The 23,587-nt window shown below is 46.4% G+C and overlaps 1 protein-coding gene across 3 annotated transcripts in view; it reads left to right on the top strand.

Moving 5' to 3' along the window:
• The window catches only part of RALBP1 (ralA binding protein 1), a 58,800-nt gene extending 49,245 nt beyond the window's left edge, over window positions 1-9,555 (top strand). For all 3 annotated transcript variants that reach the window (XM_075314538.1, XM_075314540.1, XM_075314539.1), the window contains exons 9-10: window positions 5,135-5,258; window positions 6,730-9,555. In XM_075314538.1, the coding sequence (XP_075170653.1) occupies window positions 5,135-5,258; window positions 6,730-6,969 (364 nt within the window). In that variant the 3' untranslated portion in view covers window positions 6,970-9,555. The remainder of the gene's footprint in view (window positions 1-5,134; window positions 5,259-6,729) is intronic.
• Window positions 9,556-23,587: the final 14,032 nt, after the last annotated feature.

Below are 23,587 nucleotides of genomic sequence, written 5' to 3' on the forward strand. Positions count from 1 at the left end.
TAGGGTGTCAGCCAGGCTGGGACGCTACGCACTCCATATGTAGGGTGTCAGCCAGGCTGGGACGCTACGCACTCCATATGTAGGGCGTCAGCCAGGCTGGGACGCTACGCACTCCATATGTAGGGCGTCAGCCAGGCTGGGACGCTACGCACTCCATATGTAGGGCGTCGGCCAGGCTGGGACGCTACGCACTCCATATGTAGGGCGTCGGCCAGGCTGGGACGCTACGCACTCCATATGTAGGGCGTCGGCCAGGCTGGGACGCTACGCACTCCATATGTAGGGCGTCGGCCAGGCTGGGACGCTACGCACTCCATATGTAGGGCGTCGGCCAGGCTGGGACGCTACGCACTCCATATGTAGGGCGTCGGCCAGGCTGGGACGCTACGCACTCCATATGTAGGGCGTCGGCCAGGCTGGGACGCTACGCACTCCATATGTAGGGCGTCGGCCAGGCTGGGACGCTACGCACTCCATATGTAGGGCGTCGGCCAGGCTGGGACGCTACGCACTCCATATGTAGGGCGTCGGCCAGGCTGGGACGCTACGCACTCCATATGTAGGGCGTCGGCCAGGCTGGGACGCTACGCACTCCATATGTAGGGCGTCGGCCAGGCTGGGACGCTACGCACTCCATATGTAGGGCGTCGGCCAGGCTGGGACGCTACGCACTCCATATGTAGGGCGTCGGCCAGGCTGGGACGCTACGCACTCCATATGTAGGGCGTCGGCCAGGCTGGGACGCTACGCACTCCATATGTAGGGCGTCGGCCAGGCTGGGACGCTACGCACTCCATATGTAGGGCGTCGGCCAGGCTGGGACGCTACGCACTCCATATGTAGGGCGTCGGCCAGGCTGGGACGCTACGCACTCCATATGTAGGGCGTCGGCCAGGCTGGGACGCTACGCACTCCATATGTGGGGCGTCGGCCAGGCTGGGACGCTACGCACTCCATATGTGGGGCGTCGGCCAGGCTGGGACGCTACGCACTCCATATGTAGGGCGTCGGCCAGGCTGGGACGCTACGCACTCCATATGTAGGGCGTCGGCCAGGCTGGGACGCTACGCACTCCATATGTAGGGCGTCGGCCAGGCTGGGACGCTACGCACTCCATATGTAGGGCGTCGGCCAGGCTGGGACGCTACGCACTCCATATGTAGGGTGTCAGCCAGGCTGGGACGATTTTCTGTCCATACGTAGGTGTCAGTCAGGCTGGGACGCTACGCACTCCATATGTAGGGTGTCAGCCAGGCTGGGACGATTTTCTGTCCATACGTAGGTGTCAGTCAGGCTGGGACGCTACGCACTCCATATGTAGGGTGTCAGCCAGGCTCGGACGCTACGCACTCCATATGTAGGGTGTCAGCCAGGCTGGGACGCTACGCACTCCATATGTAGGGCGTCAGCCAGGCTGGGACGCTACGCACTCCATATGTAGGGTGTCAGCTAGGCTGGGACGCTACGCACTCCATATGTAGGGTGTCAGCCAGGCTGGGACGATTTTCTGTCCATACGTAGGTGTCAGTCAGGCTGGGACGCTACGCACTCCATATGTAGGGTGTCAGCCAGGCTGGGACGATTTTCTGTCCATACGTAGGTGTCAGTCAGGCTGGGACGCTACGCACTCCATATGTAGGGTGTCAGCCAGGCTCGGACGCTACGCACTCCATATGTAGGGTGTCAGCCAGGCTGGGACGCTACGCACTCCATATGTAGGGCGTCAGCCAGGCTGGGACGCTACGCACTCCATATGTAGGGTGTCAGCTAGGCTGGGACGCTACGCACTCCATATGTAGGGTGTCAGCCAGGCTGGGACGATTTTCTGTCCATACGTAGATGTCAGTCAGGCTGGGACGCTACACACTCCATATGTAGGGTGTCAGCCAGGCTGGGACGCTACGCACTCAATATGTAGGGTGTCAGCCAGGCTGGGACGATTTTCTGTCCATACGTAGGTGTCAGTCAGGCTGGGACGCTACACACTCCATATGTAGGGTGTCAGCCAGGCTCGGACGCTACGCACTCAATATGTAGGGTGTCAGCCAGGCTGGGACGCTACGCACTCCATATGTAGGGTGTCGGCCAGGCTGGGACGCTACGCACTCCATATGTAGGGTGTCGGCCAGGCTGGGACGCTACGCACTCCATATGTAGGGTGTCGGCCAGGCTGGGACGCTACGCACGCCATATGTGGGTGTCGGCCAGGCTGGGACGCCATGCACTCCATATGTAGGGTGTCAGCCAGGCTGGGAGGATTTTCAGTCCATACGTAGGTGTCAGCCAGGCTGGGATACTACGCACTCCATATGTAGGGTGTCAGCCAGGCTGGGACGATTTTCTGTCCATACGTAGGTGTCAGCCAGGCTGGGACGCTACGCACTCCATATGTAGGGTGTCAGCCAGGCTGGGACGCTACGCACTCCATATGTAGGGTGTCAGCCAGGCTGGGACGATTTTTCTGTCCATACGTAGGTGTCTGCCAGGCTGGGACGCTACTCACCTATGCAGTGCTGGCCAAAAGTATTGGCACCCCTGCAATTCTGTCAGATAATACTCAGTTTCTTCTTGAAAATAATTGCAATCACAAATTCTTTGGTATTATCTTCATTTAATTTGTCTTCAATGGAAAAAAAAAAAAAAATTGTCATAAAGTCAAATTGGATATAATTCCACACCAAACAAACAAAAAAGGGGGTGGACAAAAGTATTGGCACTGTTTGAAAAGGGACTGTATGGTAGGATACCCAGGAAGACCCCACTTCTTACCCCGAGACATAAAAAAAGCAAGGCTGGAGTTTGACAAAACCTACCTGAGAAAGCCTAAAACGTTTTGGAAGAATGTTCTCTGGTCAGATAAGACAAAAGTAGAGCTTTTTGGGAAAAGCCATCAACATAGAGTTTACAGGGAAAAAAAAAAAAGCATTCAAAGAAAAGAACACGGTCCCTACAGTCAAACATGGCGAAGGTTCCCTGATGTTTTGGGGTTGCTCTGCATCCTCTGGCACTGGACTGCTTGACTGTGTGCATGTCATTATGAAGTCTGAAGACTACCAACAAATTTTGCAGCATAATGTAGGGCCCAGTGTGAGAAAGCTGGGGCTCCCTCAGAGCTCATGGGTCTTCCAGCAGGACTATGACCCAAAACACACTTCAAGAAGCACTAGAAAATGGTTTGATAGAAAGCACTGGAGACTACTAAAGTGGCCAGCAATGAGTCCAGACCTGAATCCCATAGAACACCTGTGGAGAGATCTCAAAATGGCAGTTTGGAGAAGGCACCCTTCAAATCTCAGGGACCTGGAGCAGTTTGCCAAAGAAGAATGGTCTAAAATTCCAGCAGAGCATTGTAAGAAACTTGATGGTTACCGGAAGCGGTTGTTCGCAGTTATTTTGGCTAAAGGTTGTGCAACCAAGTATTAGGCTAAGGGTGCCAATACTTTTGTCTGGCCCATTTTTGGAGTTTTGTGTGAAATGATCAATGATTTGATTTTTGTTTCATTCTCTGTTTTTTCATTGCAAGGAAAATAAATGAAGATAATAATACCAAAGAATTTGTGATAATACTCAGTTTCTTCTGGAAAATGATTGCAATCTCACAGAATTGCAGGGGTGCCAATACTTTTGGCCAGCACTGTAAGTGGGTGTCAGCCAGGCTGGGTTTGCAGGGTGGCCGGTAACTAAAGCAGGGAGATATACACTCTAAAATTAAAAATCCTGCTATTCTTGTGAATGGAAAGGATTTTTAAACAGATGTAATTAGTAAATTTGCTTGTTTTTACAAGCAATTAGAAATTTTACACCATTCTACACTTGAGAAAACATTTTAATGGGTTTCATAAAGGATTCTTTGTCCTGTCACTAAGATCATGCCATACTTTATCATCAAGTTTGTGAGCATCAGTGTTTTGCTAGATGGAAGTAGAAGCAGTGCGGTCTAAACTATAAAATTATGGTAAATAGAAGTAAAAAATTGAAGATTCAGCTGACCTCTATTCACTCCATGATCCACCACCAATGCACGGAAACGCCCTAGCCTACTCGTTTCAACCCTGCGGTCTTATCCATGAGTAAGACCGCAAGGTTGAAACACGTAGGAAAGTCCTCACGTTCACCCCTCCGTGTCCCTGTATTCCCCAATGTGTGTTCATGTTTTTACTGGATAAAATAAAGATTCACCGTTTTATTCAAACTTTCTTCTCATCTGCGATGCTGGATTTTTTCTCTTTCTGACAAAGAATTCTGGTATACCACAAGCCATTAACATAAAAGCCTTTAGATCTAGATAGTAGTAGTTTCTGGTGTATAAGACGACTTTTTAACCTCTGAAAATCTTTTCAAAAGTGAGGGATTGTCTTATACGGTGGGTGTTGTCTTATACAGCGGTGCACGGTGCCGTCGTTTGGACACAATAAAAGATATTCTCACCTGTTCTCGTGCCCGCGGTGCCTCCAGCTGCTTCTTGCAATCTGCAGCCAACAGACCCCTCCGTGATAGCGTCCAGTGCATGGAGCGGCCGCTGCAGGATGTCATCATTGCTTTTACTACAGTTGAATGCTTTGTGGCGCCATAAAGCATTGAACTGTAGTAAAGCCATGACGATATCCTGCAGTGGCTGGTCTGTTCACGCTATCATTCTATCATGGAGGGCTCTGTGTGCCTGCGGACTGCAAGAAACAGCTGGAGGCACTGCGGCACGGAGGACAGGTGAGAATATCTTTTATTCTGTGTAAACAACGGCATGATAGGAGACAGAAAAACCAGCAGGAGGACATTATTAAACAATGGGCTCATTACTGCACAGGACATTACAGCAGGGGACATTATTAAATAATGGAGATATTACAGCAGGGGACATCACTAAACAATGGGGATATTACTCGGGTCGGCTTACACTAGAATATATACGATATTTTCCAAACACTATATTTTAACTGGTAAAGTTGGGGGTCGTCTTCTACACCGGAAAATACGGTATTTATATGATTACACTCTACCTGCACTATTGATTTTCCTTTTCATGATGATTTTATGTTGGCATTGTCAGGCTAGCAGCACAATGACTGCAGTGGTCAATAGTGACCCCCGTAATGCCGGTTTTTACGCTTTTCAAATTTCAATTGTCTTATTACAGTCGGCAACAACATGGCCGGAGTGAGACCGAGGAGTATTCATCAGAAAGTGAGAGTGAAAGTGAGGATGAAGAAGAGTTACAGATTATTCTGGAGGATCTCCAGCGACAGAATGAAGAGCTAGAGGTAAATCATCCTTTATCTTGGTCTTGGCAATGAATGGTCATGTACTTAATGGCAATGTGTCATCATAAAAGGACCTATTGTAATAGTTTTTTTTATTAAATGTGTATTTATTTTTAACATGTCAGAATCTGCTTTAAAGGGAATCTGTCACCCTTTCGCATTTTTTTTTTTTTTAGTTATTATGGGCATATAGATGGCCTAAAAATGAAATTAGCCTTACCTCTAAGCCTCCTGGATGAGGGGTCGTTCGACAAAAATACTTTTATTTCTTCTAGGCTATAGGGCGTGTGCTGCCCGAAAACTAAGCCTGCCTCTGGTCTTCATCATACAGGATTCTTCCTCCCATTCTCTTTAATATGCCTGTGATGTCAGGTGTACCGCCCATAAATGCCGTGCCTGTGCATTTTGCATGCCATCTCTTCTTCACACTGTGCAGCAGCAGTGACTCCCCAGCACCTGAACACATCAATATTGAAGCCTGTTCCCACAGAAAGGAGGAACAGTGCAGGGAGGGACGGCAGATATAATGCGCAGGCGCAATATTTCCGGCCGTGCACCTGACTTCACAGGAACACCAGGGAAGAGAAAGAGAGGAGCAATCCTGTATAATGAAGACTAGAGGCAGTCTTCTTTTCCGGGCAGCACACACACGCCCTATAGTCTGGAATATAAAAGATCTAATTTTTGTCAAAGGACACCTCATCCAGGAGGCATACAGGTATGGCTAATTTCACATGCCACCTGTATGCCCATATCAATAACTAAAAAAACACAAAGGGTGATAGAATTCCCTTTTAAAAAAAAAAAACAAAAAAAAAACCACAACAAAAATCTTGTAATTTTCACACTGGCAGCTGTGGCTTTTTTGACTATTAATGAAATAACAAATGTACATTCCGGTCACAATAGTTGATCGTGACCGGAAGTGCAGGAACTTTTGATCATGTGCACTGAGCCTAAACCCTGCATCGGAGGCAGTTACAACGGACAGGTACACACGTCCATGTCCATGCCCATGCCGATGACGCTGGCCATTAAATAGCATGTTAGCACGCCCATAGAGGCGTGCTAACATGCCAAGGGGGCAGAGTAGTTGGGGGAAATGACACCCTTGCTACTAATCACAGCGCTCATTTGCATCTCATAAAAGAACTTTAGAAAAATAATTTCTAAAGATCTCTATCTATGCAACTAGATACAGGGACGGTTAGGCAGAGATTAGAAATATGCACCCAGAACTGCTCGTGCTTCTGGGTACATGGGGGACCTGACAGGTTCCCTTTAAAACATGTTGGATCTTTGCCGAGCTAGCATGCCTTCTGGTTGTCTCTCAATTTCCTCCTTCTTACTTTGCTTTTACTTTAGAGGCCATTGTTTGTGTGATTTGTGTTCGCTGTGCTCAGAATACACATACTTAGTAGGGTACTTGATGTCTTACAAATTATTCCAAATTTACAACTTCTTTTGTCAGATTAAGAACAATCATTTGAACCAAGCCATTCACGAGGAGAGAGAAGCGATCATTGAGCTGCGAGTGCAGCTTCGGCTGTTACAGATGCAGCGCATTAAATCCGAGCAGCTGCAAGATGAAGAAGAGCCAGGGAAAACGGGCACCAGACCCCAGCTGCAGAGAGATACCACCTCTGACACAAAGACGAAGGAGCAAGTGAGACCCTCACCAGTTAAAGACTGGAAGGAAACGCTGATTTGAGAAGTGAATCCCATGTAAAGTGCTTATTAACACTCACAGGCCATCGCTGTGGTTTTTATTTGACACAGTAACTGTCCTTCTGAGGAAAACAGCTTTTTTATGTTCCAGTTTGTTCTTTGGGTTCTGGCTTTTCTGGGGTTACTTCTATAAAATAACAATTATTTTGTACACACATTAATGGTGAGAAAAGAATGTAGTTTTCTGAATGATGGGACTTGTGGCAAGTGTTTCAGAAATGTGGCTGAGTGGGTTTGTTTTTTTGTTTTTTTTTTTAAAACACTTATTTTTATGATTTTTATGATACAGATGTTACCAGGCACACCATTCTATATTATTTATTCCTGAGTATCTTGGCATCAGAGCAGCTTTACGTTGTAGGTTTGTTTTTTTACCATAAGCCAGGGATTTTGCAGCTGTGAACGCACCTTTTTGAGACTACTGCAAATAAAACTTTTATTATATTGCTGTACATGGTTCTAAATGATCTTATCGGCGCTCCAGTGTTGCTGGCATGCTGCGGTTATTGTTTTCCTGCTCCCTGAGTGAGCTCTGGCTGTAGGTTATGCAGGTGTGCTGTACTGAACGGCATTCATTTCTTGCATTATGTAGTCTGAGAGACCTTCACCACATTTCTGAATTTGCAATTGAATAGCATATAGAGTTGTACCTTAACACAACCTGAAACTAGTAACGTGATTGCTGAGGAAGGTGGGCTTCTTCATTCATGTGAGTTCATATCCATTTTACAGACTGACTGTTTTATAACCACCTTTCAAAGTGCACAAAAAATGTGAAAACTGACAATAATACAAGTACAGAACACCAGAAGTTGACAATTTTGGTTGCTACAGATTACACTTCATAACTACAAGCTCTTTGAAATGTGTGTTAAGCGGCACGTTCCTAGTCACCAGTGTGCGATAGATCAGTAGAACCCCCATTACATGAAAGTGATATAATCATACACTGCCTATTAAAAGTAACATCACCACAGTGCAAGTTGCTCATGGAGGCATGGCATGTATCTCACAGGTTGAGATCCTTCATCTTGGCCTTAAACTGTAGACCTGAGTAATGTAAGTTGACTTACATACTTTGGTCAGACTTAAACTTTCACTCCCTTTTATTTTTTTGTGTAGCTGTTGAACATTACGGCAAAAATGCCTGCTCTTGCCAGCTCCACTGAAGAGCATCAGTAGGGGCAAAAAACTCCTCCTTTCAATTATTTTTTGTGAATTGCAAGGAATTGATTGAGGGGAATCTCCGATTTGGTCTAGTAGCTTATTAGCATCTTGCTTTGCACTTGAAGATTACCTATCCCTTGGCGCATAATGAGCTTTACCATTCAGTCATTCACTTAACCTTTTTGTGCCTTTCTGCTTTATTTGAAATCTTCTTGTTGGTTATTTCCTCATACCGTCTTTCCTTGTTTGCTATTTTTTGTTGTGTTTTTGAGAGATCATGTCTTTTGTAGTGAAGACTGAAAGCTGACGTTTCATCAGTTGATCTTGTATTGTGCTGTATTCCGTGATGGCAATCAGTCTTAACAATTCTTCAGATTACCCTCTTGCAATCCTCCTTAATTCTAACTGATATAGTGGTGTCAGATACTTGAGATGAAGGCAGCTGTTATTTGCCATTAAATTACTGTAGGGTTGGGTTTCTTCTGTGACATTGCTATATAGGCTCAAACTACTTGAAATTTGTGAATAGGTCTTCCCTTTTTTATATTTTAAGTGCAAGCCACATATGCTAGTTTACTGGTGTTATAGCTTCAGTTATCAAGCATGGTTGAATGATCACCTTATTTCTTTGTGATCCTGGAAACCAACACACAATGAATGAGATGAAACCTATTGCTCTTTTGGCAGGTTTTCGGCTCCAGATTCTTAGGTGACCTAGTCTCATTGAATGGTTGATTTTCCGTCTACATGTGGCTGGCACCAGAACAGTGAAATGGTATTCTGCATGTTTATACTGAAGCCCCAGCAATACTTATGGGCTGGAAACCATTTTCTTGGAGACAGTAAAAGCACATTCCAGTCCTATTTTGGAGATACAGGGTTGCTTGGTGCTTAGATGTATACAATGGAGTTGTAGAGTGACAGTAGTCTCTGGTATTTAAGAGGTACCATCAAAAAGTGAAAAGTGCTAGCAAGTGTGGTCCTGAGCATAAACAGAAAATAACTAATTTGCCTTTTACCTCTCACTGGTGGATGACCATTCCTATTCCCCAAGGTCAATGGCAACATGAGTCGCACTGCTAAAGACTATATATAACTGGAATGAACAATCCTACAATTTCTACATGTTCCATAAAATGTGTACACAGGTAGAGTTCAGATTTGCTCTCTTGTCATATTCCTATTGTTTTAAATTACTAAATGAAGTGTTAACATTTCCTTCTGTCTGTTACAAATACATTTTGCATTTACTGATGTTGGTCCATTTTGAAGCATTGCGTTCCAATTAATATTGTCACTTACCAGTATTGTTTTTTCTCCCAAGTTTATGTAAGTCTCTTAGTTAATGTTTCTTATTCAGGCATCGTGCAACAGAGCAAATAAAGAATCTGTTTTAAATCTGCATATTGTGTTTTACTTGAGACATTGTGTATATTCACAACCCAAAAATGTAGTCACATAGAAGTAAAGAGGATATGGTAATCCCTTCCTGACATTAGAGTACTGGTACATCCTATTTGCAGAGTTGTTACTGTAAATGGATGTATTGGTATATCCAGGTGAACGTTCAGGCCTGGCTTGATCAGTGCAGAGCTCAGCTTAACTGACAGCCTAGCTCCTGCAGTATCAGTACTGTCCCTGGCTGTTTAACACTTTAGGTGTCGAATGCTCACAGGATAGCAAGGTGCTGATAGTTGTCATGGCAACCTGGAGGTCAAAGGAGGATATCTTGGTCTGCCAGGTACGGACTAGGAAATGTTCAAGCCCCATAAGGCTGCTTTCACACTTGCATTCAGTGCAATCTGCCGCTATGGAGAATAGCGCAGTCCGTTAACGCACTGCGCTACTCTCCACAGCATTGTATTGCCGACGCACCGTAACGCAAGTGTCTGCGTTGCATCCGCTGGACGACGCTGTGGCGTTATTTTGACGCAGCGTCGGGCGAAGGGAACGCTGCATGTAGCTTTTTTTCTGCGCTTCCCTGAGCGTCAAAAAAACGCAATGTGTTGGATTCCATCGGCGTCCGTCATTTTTATAGTGGAAGCCTATGGTGACGGAATCCGTCATTTGACGGATTCTTGTAAAGCATCCGTTTTTACAAAACTGCGCATGCTCAGTTGAGTAATTGTTGAAAAAAAAACCAGCAACAGATTCCGTTGTTTTGCAGTATTCGTCGCATCAGTTGTGCCACTATATGAAACGCATCCGTTACATCCGTCACACAACGCAATGCGACGGATGTCGCACAACGCAAGTGTGAAACTAGCCTAATATGGCTAAAAACTTCTAAACCTTAAAAATTGCCCTTAAATGTTTTGCCAATAAAAAACATTTCAACGAGAAGGGGAACCCCTAGCAAAAGGGGATCCCTGTTGCCTACAACACGTCTAGAACAAACCTTCAAACCAATTAAATGTGAAGCCTTAAAATGTGTTTTACGAAGGGTTTTTATTAAAGAAGGTACCAGGTTCAAAAAGGAAAGATCTCAAACTCTCAACCATGCTCTCGAAAATGTTATAAAACTTCAATGGATTTATAAACATACCCTTTCTGCATCTATACTCTTCCTACATTTTCCCTCAGAGACCATAAGAGTGTAAAAGTGGATGCGGCATATTAATTCACTGCAACACTGTTCTCAAGAAAATACTACACTGATTATTCCAATTGGAGTGCAATACTATAAAAGTATAAAACTTGACATTTATTGAAATACTCTTTAAAAACTTGTTATAAGGCAAACAATTATGCCAGTACCACATCACTCTTTTTTGTGTAAATCAGATTTTATTCGAATAAAGAACATATTTAAAAGTTTGAGGATAGGCAACATATGATATAGAGTAGAATAACTCAAATCTTGGAGGTAATAAGTAATACAACACTTTTCTACTTGCATAATAATTCCTTTGATTACACACTTCAGGTTAGACCATCATCACCCATGTAATAGCTTTGCTTTGGAGATGATGCCCACTGGGTGACCAACAATCCGACCCCCATACAAAAATTTATGCAGCCTCGTTTAGGAAGGGGAGGCAGCGTAGATGCACAAAGTCCCTGAGATGGCAATCCTGTCTAAAAATGTAAACGGAACATAAAATGTACAAAGAGGAAAGAAAGATGAGAAAAGAGGAAATGTAGGGGGAGAGGGAAAAGAAAAGGACCAAGGAGATATATCTCGTCTGGGTAGTGTGCAGCCCCCGGCACTTTTGTGTTGTGGAATGGAAAATCACAGAGGTCTCACACCCCCAACTGAAGCTTGAAGCCATAGTACCAGGTCTGGTGTCTCTCTATACATAATCCACGGCGCCAACAGCCTGAACACTCGCTCCCCCGAGTCAGACGCCTGGCTGACCAGCTCCTCCATCCTATAGATCTGGTTAATCTCGGTCACCAGTTCAGCCCGCGAGGGCACTTTGGTCTGCCTCCAGTACCTTGGGATTAATCTCCTTGCCCCCGTCAAAAAATACCTTAACAGGCTTCTCTTGAAGTTGGCAATCGAGATAATGCTTAAGGATAGAAGAGCCAGTTCCGGCGTCTGCTCAAACCTAGTGGATGACACTTTATTCAGAAGGGCAAACACGTCTATCCAAAACTATTGTATGAGAGGACAAGACCACCACATGTGGATGTATGAGCCTCTATCATTTGAGCATCTCCAGCATTCTTCAGAGACAGATGGGAACATGGAATGAATTCTGGAGGGGCAGTGATACCACCTAGAAACTATTTTGTAGCCCTGTTCCTATGACGCTACATCCAGCGACGACTTGTGGGTAAAGAGTAATATTTTTGAGCGTTCCTCATGCGTGAGGGTTCTCCCCAAATCCACCTCCCATTTCAAGAAGAAAGGGGCATCATCCTCCTGTCCAGACAACTCAATCTGGAACATTTTGTATAGCAGGGCAATGGTGTGTTCCAGAGGCTCTCCCCCCAGACACAGAGACTCAAAGGGCGTTAAGGGCCTATAAAAGTTAGTTTGTGGTGAAAGGGAGTTAATAAAGCTCTTCAATTGCTCATAACCAAGCCAAGCTCCTGCGGGAGTGTGGTTGTCAGGAAAGAAAGAATGAAGGGGCCTCATACCCACATTGGACACTAGATCCCTCATTATGGACACCATGCCTCTGGACATGTGAAGAAATATCTTGCCTGTTAAATCTGTCGGGAGTAGAGAATTATTGTGTAAAGGTGTCAGTGGTCCAGGTATAGTGGAAATGCCCAGGATTGCGTTCGAACTCCTGAGAAGTGAAGACAAGCTCTTTACAAGGAATGGTCTGGCCTGAGTGTACAGCTGCGAAGGGGCTGGCGACCACAACTCTACGAGAGGGGCGCAGTCTGTCTGAGACATCTCCACCTCCACCCAGCGCTTGGAGGTTTTGTTATGGTAGAGATCCAGAAGGCATGTTCCCAATGGAGCAAGGTGATGTTTTTTGAGGTCTGGAAGGCCTGCCCCCTTGCAAGTCTAGGCTTGTTCAGGACTCTATAGGCCAGCCGAGGGTGTCTATGTGCCCAGACAAATCTGGTTATGGCCGTTTTTAATCGTGAAAAAAAGGAAGCTGGCAAGGGTGTGGGAATTGCCTGAAAAAAATATAACAGGCGAGGTGGAATATCCATCTTTATGGCATTTATCTTGCCTAACCAGGATATTGGCAGCTTATTCCATTTCAGGAGATCCGCCTCTATCTTCCCCAAAACTTTAAGGATATTAGCTCCGTACAAGGATGAGATATTGGCAGTCAAGTCAATGCCAAGATATGACAATGATTTCCCTTGCCACCTAAAGGGGAACGACGCTCGAAGCTGATTGATCACCTGGTGCGTGAGGGAAATATTAGGCGCCTCCCACTTGTGTATGTTCATTTTAAAATTGCTCAGAGAGCCAAATCTGTGAAGTTTCAACATAATGTTCGGTAGGCTCGTCACTGGATTTGTTATGAACAGCATCAAGTAGTCTGCGAAGAGAGCTAGTTTATCCTCCCTGCGTGGACCCAGAACCCCTTTAATTGATTGGTTGGACCTTATTGCCACAACCAAGTGTTCCATTGTGAGAACATAGAGCAGGGGGGACAACAGGCACCCCTGCTGCGTTCCATTCTTGATGTCAAAGGAATGGGAAATACCCCCGTTAACATTAATCTGAGCAGAGGAGTTCGTATATAAAGCCGAGATCCTATGTAGCATTGTTTGCTGCAGACGTGCCGCCTCAAGGACCTGGATTATGAACTCCCAGTGCACCCTGTCAAAGGCCTTTTCTGCGTCCACCTACAGGATGCACATGGGTAATCCAGTCCTCCGCACTCTATCAATCAGGGATATTACACGTATTGTGTTATCTCTTGATTCTCGTCCTCTAACAAATCCTCTTGATCAGTGCTAATCAGACAGGGAAGAAGCGGCTGCAGTCTATTTGAAATGAGCTTGGCATACATTTTAATATCTATATTGATCAATGATATTGGTCTATAGCTCCCGCACTGGGAAGGGTCTTTACCTGGCTTGGGGAGGACAATTATGTGGGCTACCAGCGCCTGTTTCGGGAAGGATCCGCCATTTGATACGTAATTACAAGTGGACAAAAATTGGGGGCTCAATTGGTCAATAAAGCGCTTATAGAAACCCGCTGTAAACCCATCAGGCCCTGGGCTTTTCCCAATCTTTAAATCTTTAATGACGTCTGTTACCTCCTCTAATGAGAAGTCCTCCTCTAGGCCTGTGGTTATTATTAGGTCCAGCTCTGGTAATTTGGTAGAGCGAATATACGTTTTTATTTTCTCTACTAATTGTTGTTTAGGGAGGTCAGAAAAATGTCCCTTTTAATATTGTATAAATTTTGATAATATTCCCTAAAGCATTGTAATATCCCTTTTATGTTCTGGATTTTTTCCCCTGTTTATCATTTATGAATGGTACGTGAGTAGCCAAGTTGCATGGGTGTAGTGCTGTGGACAGAAACCTGCCGCTCCTATTCCCATACTGGTAAAAACTGCCCTTAAGTCTTTCCCTCCAGCATCGTGTTCTCTGGCCTAAGATGGACAGCAGTTTCTGCCTGGCTGTAGATAATTGACCAAATATGTCCTGCGCATTTGTGCGTTTGTGGGCGGACTCCAGGTCAGAGATCTGGGAAGAAAGTGTTTTGATCTCCTCCATTCTTTCCTTTTTAAGCCGACTGCCATGTTTTATGAGGACTCCTCTCAGGACACATTTTAATGCCTCCCACTTCATGGATGGGGCAGATTGGTTAGCCATGTGATCCAGTGTGAAGTTTGAGAATGTCTGGGTCACGTCTGCCAAGCATAACGTATCCTGCAATAAGTTCTCATTGAGGCGCCATGTGAATCCTGACCTTTCTGCTTTGCCAAGTTATATGGAAATATATATAGGGGCGTGGTCAGACCAAAGGATGGAGCCTATCTTTGTGTTTAAGTGGAAATCTAGGAGCGTCTGGGATATGAAGAAATAGTCAATTCTGCTGTAAAGTCGGTGTGGCATGGAGTAGTAGGTGTAGTCTCTCGTGTCTGGGTGAAGAACCCTCCAGGCGTCCATCAGCTTCAGACCCTTCAGCTGTCTTTTAACTTTATGTATAGAGGAGTGAGGATATGAGGACTTACCCGAGGAGACATCCATGGACGGATCCATTGGCAATTTGAAGTCGCCACCGAGTATCACTGGAAGGGGGACCTGCGAAGTCCTCCAGTAATGTCCGATATCTGGCTCCGAACCCCTGCTGGTCCTTGTTGGGAAAGTACACATTCGCTATCACAAAATTGTGGGAGGCCCAAGAAGCTCTCAGAAAGACGTATCTGCCCAATGGGTCGATGAGCGAGCCTAAAACCTGAGGAGTGAAAGACTTGTGGAAGGCTATGGACGTCCCGCGGGACTTGGAGTCTGAGCAAGTGCTGTGATACCAGACTGGATAGAATTTAGATGAGCACCGAGGCACTGACTCTTGCCTAAAGTGTGTCTCTTGGAGTAGTAATATGGAGACACGCTGTTTATGGTTATTATAACTTATTTGACTTCTTTTGTGAGGGATGTTAAGCCCCTTTAGGGAGGGGGGAGAGGGGAGGAGGGGGGGAGGTGGTGGTAGGGAGAGGGGGGGTGGGAGGGGGAGGAGGGGGGGAGGTGGTAGGGAGAGGGGGGGAGGTGGGAGGGGGGAAGAGGGTGGGAGAGGGAGGGGGGGGTGGGAGGGGGAGGAGGGGGGGAGGTGGTAGGGAGAGGGGGGGAGGTGGGAGGGGGGAAGAGGGTGGGAGAGGGAGGGGGGAAAGGGAGGGGGAGGAGGGGAAAAGGGTGTAAGAGGGGGAGAAGGGGGGAGGGAGAGGATGGGAGAAGGAAGAGGTTTGTTTGGGTTGGGTTTTTTTGGCGCAGGAAGAGAGAGCAAAGTCACAGACTATCAAATGTTATCCTGACTTCCCAAAAAAGTTACAGCTCACGAATCTCCATGTCACATTGTTAATGGGTAGAAGGAGGAGAAATCATGGCATCCCTGTTTTAGGACCAGCAAAAGGGATGTAATGAGACCCAGTGGGTCTGTCTTCCAACCACTTGTGGATGGTGATCCTGAAACTTTTAAATGTCAAAGGAGATCTCAAGAAGGGGACCTCTGCGGCTCCATTGGGGTCTGTTTGGGGTTTTTCTGTCTGTTCCTCGATCCTGAGGCCTCTTGCCAATTGGGTGGAATCACCGGCAGGTGTAGGCTTTTCGGCCAGTCAGGTAGATCTGTCATTGATAACTCAAATGTTCCAAGGAACTTAAGAATGTCCCCAAGGGACCGAAATATCGCCGACTTGCCCTCCTTTGTAGCCACCAGTTGAAAGGGGTAGCCCCATCTGTATAATATATTTTTGTCCCGGAGTCGATCCAGCAGGGGGTGCAAGGCCCTCCTCAGCATGAGGGTGCACCTGGCTAGGTCAGGGAGCAGCCTAACTTGAGAATCATGGAAAGCAATTGGGCCTTTGGATCTGGCTGCTGCCATAATGCGTTCCTTAGTTTTATACAAGTGCACCCGACATATCACATCTCTGGGCCGTGCGTTGTTGGGTGGTTTGGGCCCCAAAGCGCTATGAATGCGATCTAATTCAACAGTGGTTACCTGATCATCCCCCAAGATCTGCATGAATATCTGCTGTGGCATCTATGTTGGATGATGGCACTGATTCCTGGAGTCCACGTATGCAGATATTATTCCGCCTATTGCGGTTTTCCTGGTCTTCCAGGCCTGCCTCCAGCTCCTCCAGCCTGGCAGAGTGATGGTTAAGTATTTCGCGGTGCTGCCTTAACTCTGATAGAGCTGCATCATGTGCTCTCTCCACCCCCTCCACTCTCTCTGTGAACTCCCTCTGCAACACATGTATCTCTTGCTTGTAGGTGTTCTCCAGCCTGCACACTAGCTTTTCCAAATCATGTTTGGTGGGGAGAGATTTAATGTATTTACTAATGTCACGGAGATTCACCTCCTCAGAGTCTATTTCATTCTCACTGGAATCCTGAGAAGCGGTGAGTGTGGAATCCCCTACCTCTGAGACATGCTTCAGTAAGGAGTGTTGTTGTTCCCTGCCGTCGCCATCTTGGCCTGAGCAGCTCGTGTTTGAGTGGGGGTGCTGGAGGCCAGGAAGCGATCCATTCTGCTTGTCCCGGTCTCCGGATCTGCTGCTTGCTTGAGGGAACGTCTGAGTCTGCCCATTGGAGGTTTGGGCTCAGCTGCACCACCTGTAAGAGGCTGAAAGGGCGGCCTGGGCACAGAGCTAAGGAGATGTGTGTCTCAATCTGCCATCGGCAAGCCACGCCCCTCGTACCACATCACCCTTAATCATTTAGCATCTTGACTATATTACTGCCAGCCCCTGTTGAATTTAGGCAGTCACAAATAGTAGATGAAACGTTTAGGGCCAAAGAAATCATGGTCACTGAGAGTTAGGGTCACACGTAGCGACGCACCAACGATCCCACCAGCGATCCGACCTGGCAGGGATCGTTGGTGCGTCGCTACATGGTCGCTGGTGAGCTGTTAGTCAGGCAGATCTCACTAGCCACCAGCGACTCGTGTAATGATGCTGCGCTTGGTAACCGTTGTAAATATCGGGTAACTAAGCAAAGCGCTTTGCTTGGTTCCCAGATATTTACCCTGGTTACCAGCGTACACTGCTTACAGCCTGCCAGCGCTGGCTCCCTGTATACGTAGCTAGGGTACACATCGGGTTACTAAGCAAATCACTTTGCTTACTTACCCGTTATTTACCCTGGTTACCAGCGTACGCTGCTTACACAGAGTCGGTGCTCGTTGGTCTCCCGCAGTCAAACACGCCGATGCGTGCTGCACAGCGGGAGACCAATGAGCAAAAAAAGGTCCTGATCGTTTTTTAATGATCAGCGACCTCGCAGCAGGGGCCCGCTCGCTGCTACGTGTCACACACCGCGACATTGCTGGCGAGGTCGCTGATACGTCACAAAACCTGTGATGTTTCAGCAATCTCGCTAGCGATATCGCTATGTGTGACGGGGGCTTTAGGCAGGGCAATGATATATATTAGAAGCAGTCCAGCTTAATGTTCCAGCTCAGCCTGCACGAGTAACCCTGCATATTGAATGAGGATATTGCGCGCTCCTTGAGAGGACATAGGCATTGTCCATGCCTCTGTGTTACGTTATGGGATGGTTATTGCAGTATTTAACCAATTTCCTGTAAATAGCAGGAAGGAAGGCTGGTTACACAGATGACAAACTGACTAGTAAAACCAGCAAAAACAGGATAGAAACTTGTATGGGTTACAGGCTATATTTAGTTTATACCCTGTTGTGTTAGGGAGCTGATAATAAACAGGCATGGTACCATCCAGGATATCAGTCTTGTCACAAGTGTGATGTGATTTTGGCGGGCATGAGATTAATTTCTAGTAGACTGGATGGATTATATGCCTTTTTGAGAGAATTGTCATAAGCATATGTAAAATTTATCAATCAGTGACCATTAATTTACTAGATTTCGGTGTATATAACACATTTGTTTGTCTTATAATAAGTTTTTAAAGAGTAGTTAAATAAATGCTACGTTTTATACTTTTATAGTATTCTACTTGGATATGTCAGTGAAGGATGTGGCATATTATGTCCCTAAAATGGAAGTCATCAGGCTCAACAGCGCATGGTCCTCTAGCTGCTTTATCAAACTCAATTGTAGAACCGGTCGATTATCGTCCATGGGTTTTGCTGCGCTGGAGATAAAAGAGCCAAGGTCCTCCAGAAGCTATTGGTTTGGGCAGGTAGCACTATACAGATGCTTATGTCTTGGCTGGACCATATTTCCATCTTCCGTCGATAGAATTAAGTCAGAGGAGAGTGGGGTTGTGGGTTTTAATGTACTTGTAATTCAATTCAGATCGCCCCAAAGATGAACTGATTGTGGGGTGTGGGGAGTTGGCTGACCCCTTGAGGTAGAGTGAGGACAGGTGCCCAGGAGGAACCAGTAGACCATGTGGGTGAGATGGCGACGCCTGGTGGTAAAGCCAGCTAGGGCTGGGCATGGGGATCTGCCAAGTTTGGTCTCTCAAATTGGGGGTGAAATGTTCCCTAGTGAAGTTGGGAATACATGCATAACCCTGCCCTGAGGTCCCAAAGATATTTTCTGGGTTCAGTTCTCAGCTAGAATGAGGGATGCATGACCATGGCACGTACTGTCCTATTTAAGATGTAAGGGAGTGGGGACCTAATCAGTACAGGGATGTGGGGGAAATGCACCACAGACATCAGCCCACAGGGTCAGGTCCTGTTGCAGCATAAAAGCCCTATCAGGACTGATCATCGACAAGAGTGCACAAGTAGTCCCTGGTTGAGGTGTGGGCATAGGTGTAGCCATTTTATGTTGGCAAAGTTGCGTCTGAGGCTGGAGTCGGTGTAGGAGGCATTGGTGGCCCATCCAGTAGCACAGCAGGCTATTTGATGGTCCCAATGGGGAATGGTGGCAGAGGGGAGAGAACTGCCATGTTCAGAGAGTGGAGGTGTCTCAGTGCCACCAAAAACATGACAGAGGCCATCAGGCAGCAGTGCGACGTGGACGCCAAGAGCAACGTGGGAGGATTCTGCACATCTTGTAGTCAAGCAATACCAGGTGAATTACCGCTGGGCCGGTAATGACTGCTGGGAATGTTGGAGGGATCCCATAGGCAGCATTGATAAGGTTGGGACCAGAGATGTGCAATTTCAATGCTCTGCTTCTTTGCTGGGGTGGGTCCTGCCAGTTTGAGGTTGCAGAAAGATTTCGATATTCCCCTGGGGACAACTGACCCAGGAAGATGAGTGTGATTTCACATTTCTTCCTACTTTGCCCAGGATGGAGCAAAGATTGTCAGGGTTTTTAATGTGGGTGATGTAGGAGCTTAGAAGTGTGTGTAGTCAGTTAGCCATGGCTAGCCACACCCCTAGATGGTACCATTTTCTTTCTGCACTGCATATTATTAGTTCCCACCTGGATCTTCTGACTGGATATCACCAACTGAAAACAGTCCTGTCCCCCTAATGATGTGACATCATCTCCTGTCAAGCTTCAGATGTTTTGAGGGCCGCCAAGGTTATGCTGTCCGTTCCAGGCACCAACACTGATCCCCTTGGTAGCTTTTCTCTTCTGATACCTATTTATATCTCTCTTTCTTTCAATGCCTAACCCCTTAGAGGATCTTGCACGCCAATCTGCTCAGCTACACCTACAGTGCTGGCCAAAAGTATTGGCACCCCTGCAATTCTGTCAGATAATACTCAGTTTTTTCTTGAAAATGATTACAATCACAAATTCTTTTATATTATTATCTTCATTTATTTTGCTTGCAATGAAAAAACACAAAAGAGAATGAAACAAAAATCAAATCTTTGATCATTTCACACAAAACTCCAAAAATGGGCCAGACAAAAGTATTGGCACCCTTAGCCTAATACTTGGTTGCACAACCTTTAGCCAAAATAACTGCGAACAACCGCTTACGGTAACCATCAATGAGTTTCTTACAATGCTCTGCTGGAATTTTAGACCATTCTTCTTTGGCAAACTGCTCCAGGTCCCTGAGATTTGAAGGGGGCCTTCTCCAAACTGCCATTTTGAGATCTCTCCACAGGTGTTCTATGGCAGGGTTCCCCAACTCCAGTCCTCAAGGCCCACCAACAGTGCATGTTTTCAGGATTTCCTTAGCATTGCACTGCTGTTGGAACCAGCACCTGGGCAGGTAATTACATTAACACCTGTGCAATACTAAGGAAATCCCAAAAACCTGCACTGTTGGTGGGCCTTGAGGACTGGAGTTGGGGACCTCTGTTCTATGGGATTCAGATCTGGACGCATTGCTGGCCACTTTAGTAGTCTCCAGTGCTTTCTATCAGACCATTTTCTAGTGCTTTTTGAAGTATGTTTTGGGTCATTGTCCTGCTGGAAGACCCATGACCTATGCGGAAGACCCAGCTTTCTCACACTGGGCCCTACATTATGCTGCAAAATTAGTTGGTAGTCTTCAGACTTCATAATGCCATGCACACGGTCAAACAGTCCAGTGCCAGAGGCAGCAAAGCAACCCCAAAACATTAGGGAACCTCCGCCATGTTTGACTGTAGAGACCGTGTTCTTTTCTTTGAATGCTTCTTTTTTTTCCTGGAAACTCTATGTTGATGGCTTTTCCCAAAAAGCTCTCCTTTTGTCTCATCTGACCAGAGAACATTCTTCCAAAACGTTTTAGGCTTTCTCAGGTAAGTTTTGTCAAACTCCAGCCTGGCTTTTTTATGTCTCTGGGTAAGAAGTGTGGTCTTCCTGGGTATCCTACCATACAGTCCCTTTTCATTCAGACGCCGACGGATAGTACGGGTTGACACTGTTGTACCCTCGGACTGCAGGGCAGCTTGAACTTGTTTGGATGTTAGTCGAGGTTCTTTATCCACCATCCGCACAATCTTGCGTTGAAATCTCTCGTCAATTTTTCTCTTCCTTCCACATCTAGGGAGGTTAGCCACAGTGCCATGGGCTTTAAACTTCTTAATAGACACGGGAATTTCCGTAGACACAGGAACTTTCATGTCTTTGGAGATGGACTTGTAGCCTTGAGATTGCTCATGCTTCCTCACAATTTGGATTCTCAAGTCCTCAGACAGTTCTTTGGTCTTCTTTCTTTTCTCCATGCTCAATGTGGTACACACAAGGACACAGGACAGAGGTTGAGTCAACTTTAATCCATGTCAACTGGCTGCAAGTGTGATTTAGTTATTGCCAACACCTGTTAGGTGCCACAGGTAAGTTACAGGTGCTGCTAATTACACAAATTAGAGAAGCATCACATGATTTTTCAAACGGTGCCAATACTATTGTCCACCCCCTTTTTTATGTTTGGTGTGGAATTATATCCAATTTGGCTTTATAAATTTTTTTTTTTCTTTTTTTCATTGAAGACAAATTAAATGAAGATAATAATACCAAAGAATTTGTGATTGCAATCATTTTCAAGAAGAAACTGAGTATTATCTGACAGAATTGCAGGGGTGCCAATACTTTTGGCCAGCACTGTAGTTATGCACTTTGCATGTGCCTCTTTCAAGTTCAAATGTGCCTCGGATCAACTTGCTGATTGTAACTTGCACACTTCACTGCCTGCAATGACCGCATATCCCCTTCCCCTGAATATGCCATCCAAGTCTGTCGCGGACTTAACCAATGTGTTCCAGACCCTCGTTCTGTCATAGAGCATCTGCCTAACTCTCTTCCTGCCCCTGGCGCTCTGACCACTTCCCAGGGTGAGCCAGACACTCTAGATATTACGTACCAGCATGGCAGATTGCATAGAAGATACAGTATGTGGCTTTGAGTGAGTTCCTCCTAGAGGTCTCCATCCCCTCCTACCTCATCCAGGTTGGACTCCTTTTCTTGCTTCCCCTCTCAATAGACCTAGATTGTACAGAAATTGGACCTCCACTCTGATTTCGACCTAGATTCCGAACAGGCATCTAAACTAAGGGATACTTTGCATGCTGCGACATCGCTAGCTGATGCTAGCAATGCCGAGCTCGATAGTCCCGCCCCCGTCGCACATGCGATATCTTGTGATAGCTGCCGTAGCGAACATTATCGCTACAGCACCTTCGCACGCACTTACCTGCCCTGCGACGTCGCTCTGGCCGGAGACCCGCCTCCTTCCTAAGTCACAGCGACGTCACACGGCAGGTGGCCAATAGAAGCGGAGGGGCAGAGATGAGCGGGACGTAAACATCCCGCCCACCTCCTTCCTTCTGCATTGCCGGTGGAGGCAGGTAAGGAGATGTTCCTCGCTCCTGCGGCTTCACACACAGCGATGTGTGCTGCTGCAGGAACGAGGAACAACATCGTATCTCCATTTCCTGTGCGACATTATGAAAATGTCCGACGCTACACAGATCACCGATTTACGACGCTTTTGCGATCGTTTATCGGCGCATCTAGGCTTTCCACGTTGCGACGTCGTTACCGGCGCCGGATGTGCGTCACTTTCGATTTGACCCCGACGATATCGCAGTAGTGATGTCGCGACGTGCAAAGTACCCCTAAAAATCCACAGATTCATTTAGGGTCTGTAAATACGTTGCAAAGTCACCACTGCGTCATCACTGTCTGTGGGAAGCATTCAGGGCCTGTTTGCTACACCCAAGTGAAAGCAGTGTCTGTCTGTAAAATGGAGCTCAGAATCCATAGATTAATTTAGGGTTTGTAAAATTAATCTTTAAGACCGTGCTGTGCATTTGATGTGGATTCAGCTTCCTCCAGGAAAGGAGTTTGGAGTGTTGGTGTGTACTCACACAACCTGGGGACTTCTGCCACATCTGCAACCAGACAGATCGACAGATTCTCAAAACACAGAACATGTCTCTTGGAGAATTTTGTACAAAGAACAAATCAGAGTATATTGCCCAGCAAGAGAAGAGATCTGTGGAGCGTATTATGCAGGTGACGAGAACTGGTACAGAACTAAGGTGACGGACCTCATAGAACTGAGCATGGCAATGCTAGTATTCCACCATGTGCAAGGGTGGACAAAAAAAATTAGGAGGCTCTCTGATACACACTGGACATCATAAAACATGTTACCATTCATAAGAAGTGGCACTCCTAGAGTGGTTGCACCAATGCACTATGTGCAAGGGCAAATTACCCCCTGGGGGCCGTCTGATACACACTGGAAGAGATGGTGAGGACAGGCTCATAAAACATTGTGTTACTGTAATAGGGTGTCCTGTGCCCTACCGCCCCCACATCTTCATGGTGACTAATGGAATTGTAGTGTGTATTTATGTGTATCCTCTTCAGTGTAATATGGCCGGCTGCCACCAGATTCCCGGGTCCCTTAGAGAGATGTAATGTATGTATAATGTGGACTGGCAATAGGTGTGGGTGGGGCCGGGTTCACAAACGAAAGACTACAAACCAATTAGGAAATAAC

Source organism: Anomaloglossus baeobatrachus, chromosome 6 (assembly GCF_048569485.1).
Source record: "Anomaloglossus baeobatrachus isolate aAnoBae1 chromosome 6, aAnoBae1.hap1, whole genome shotgun sequence".
Taxonomy (NCBI): Eukaryota; Metazoa; Chordata; class Amphibia; order Anura; family Aromobatidae; genus Anomaloglossus; species Anomaloglossus baeobatrachus.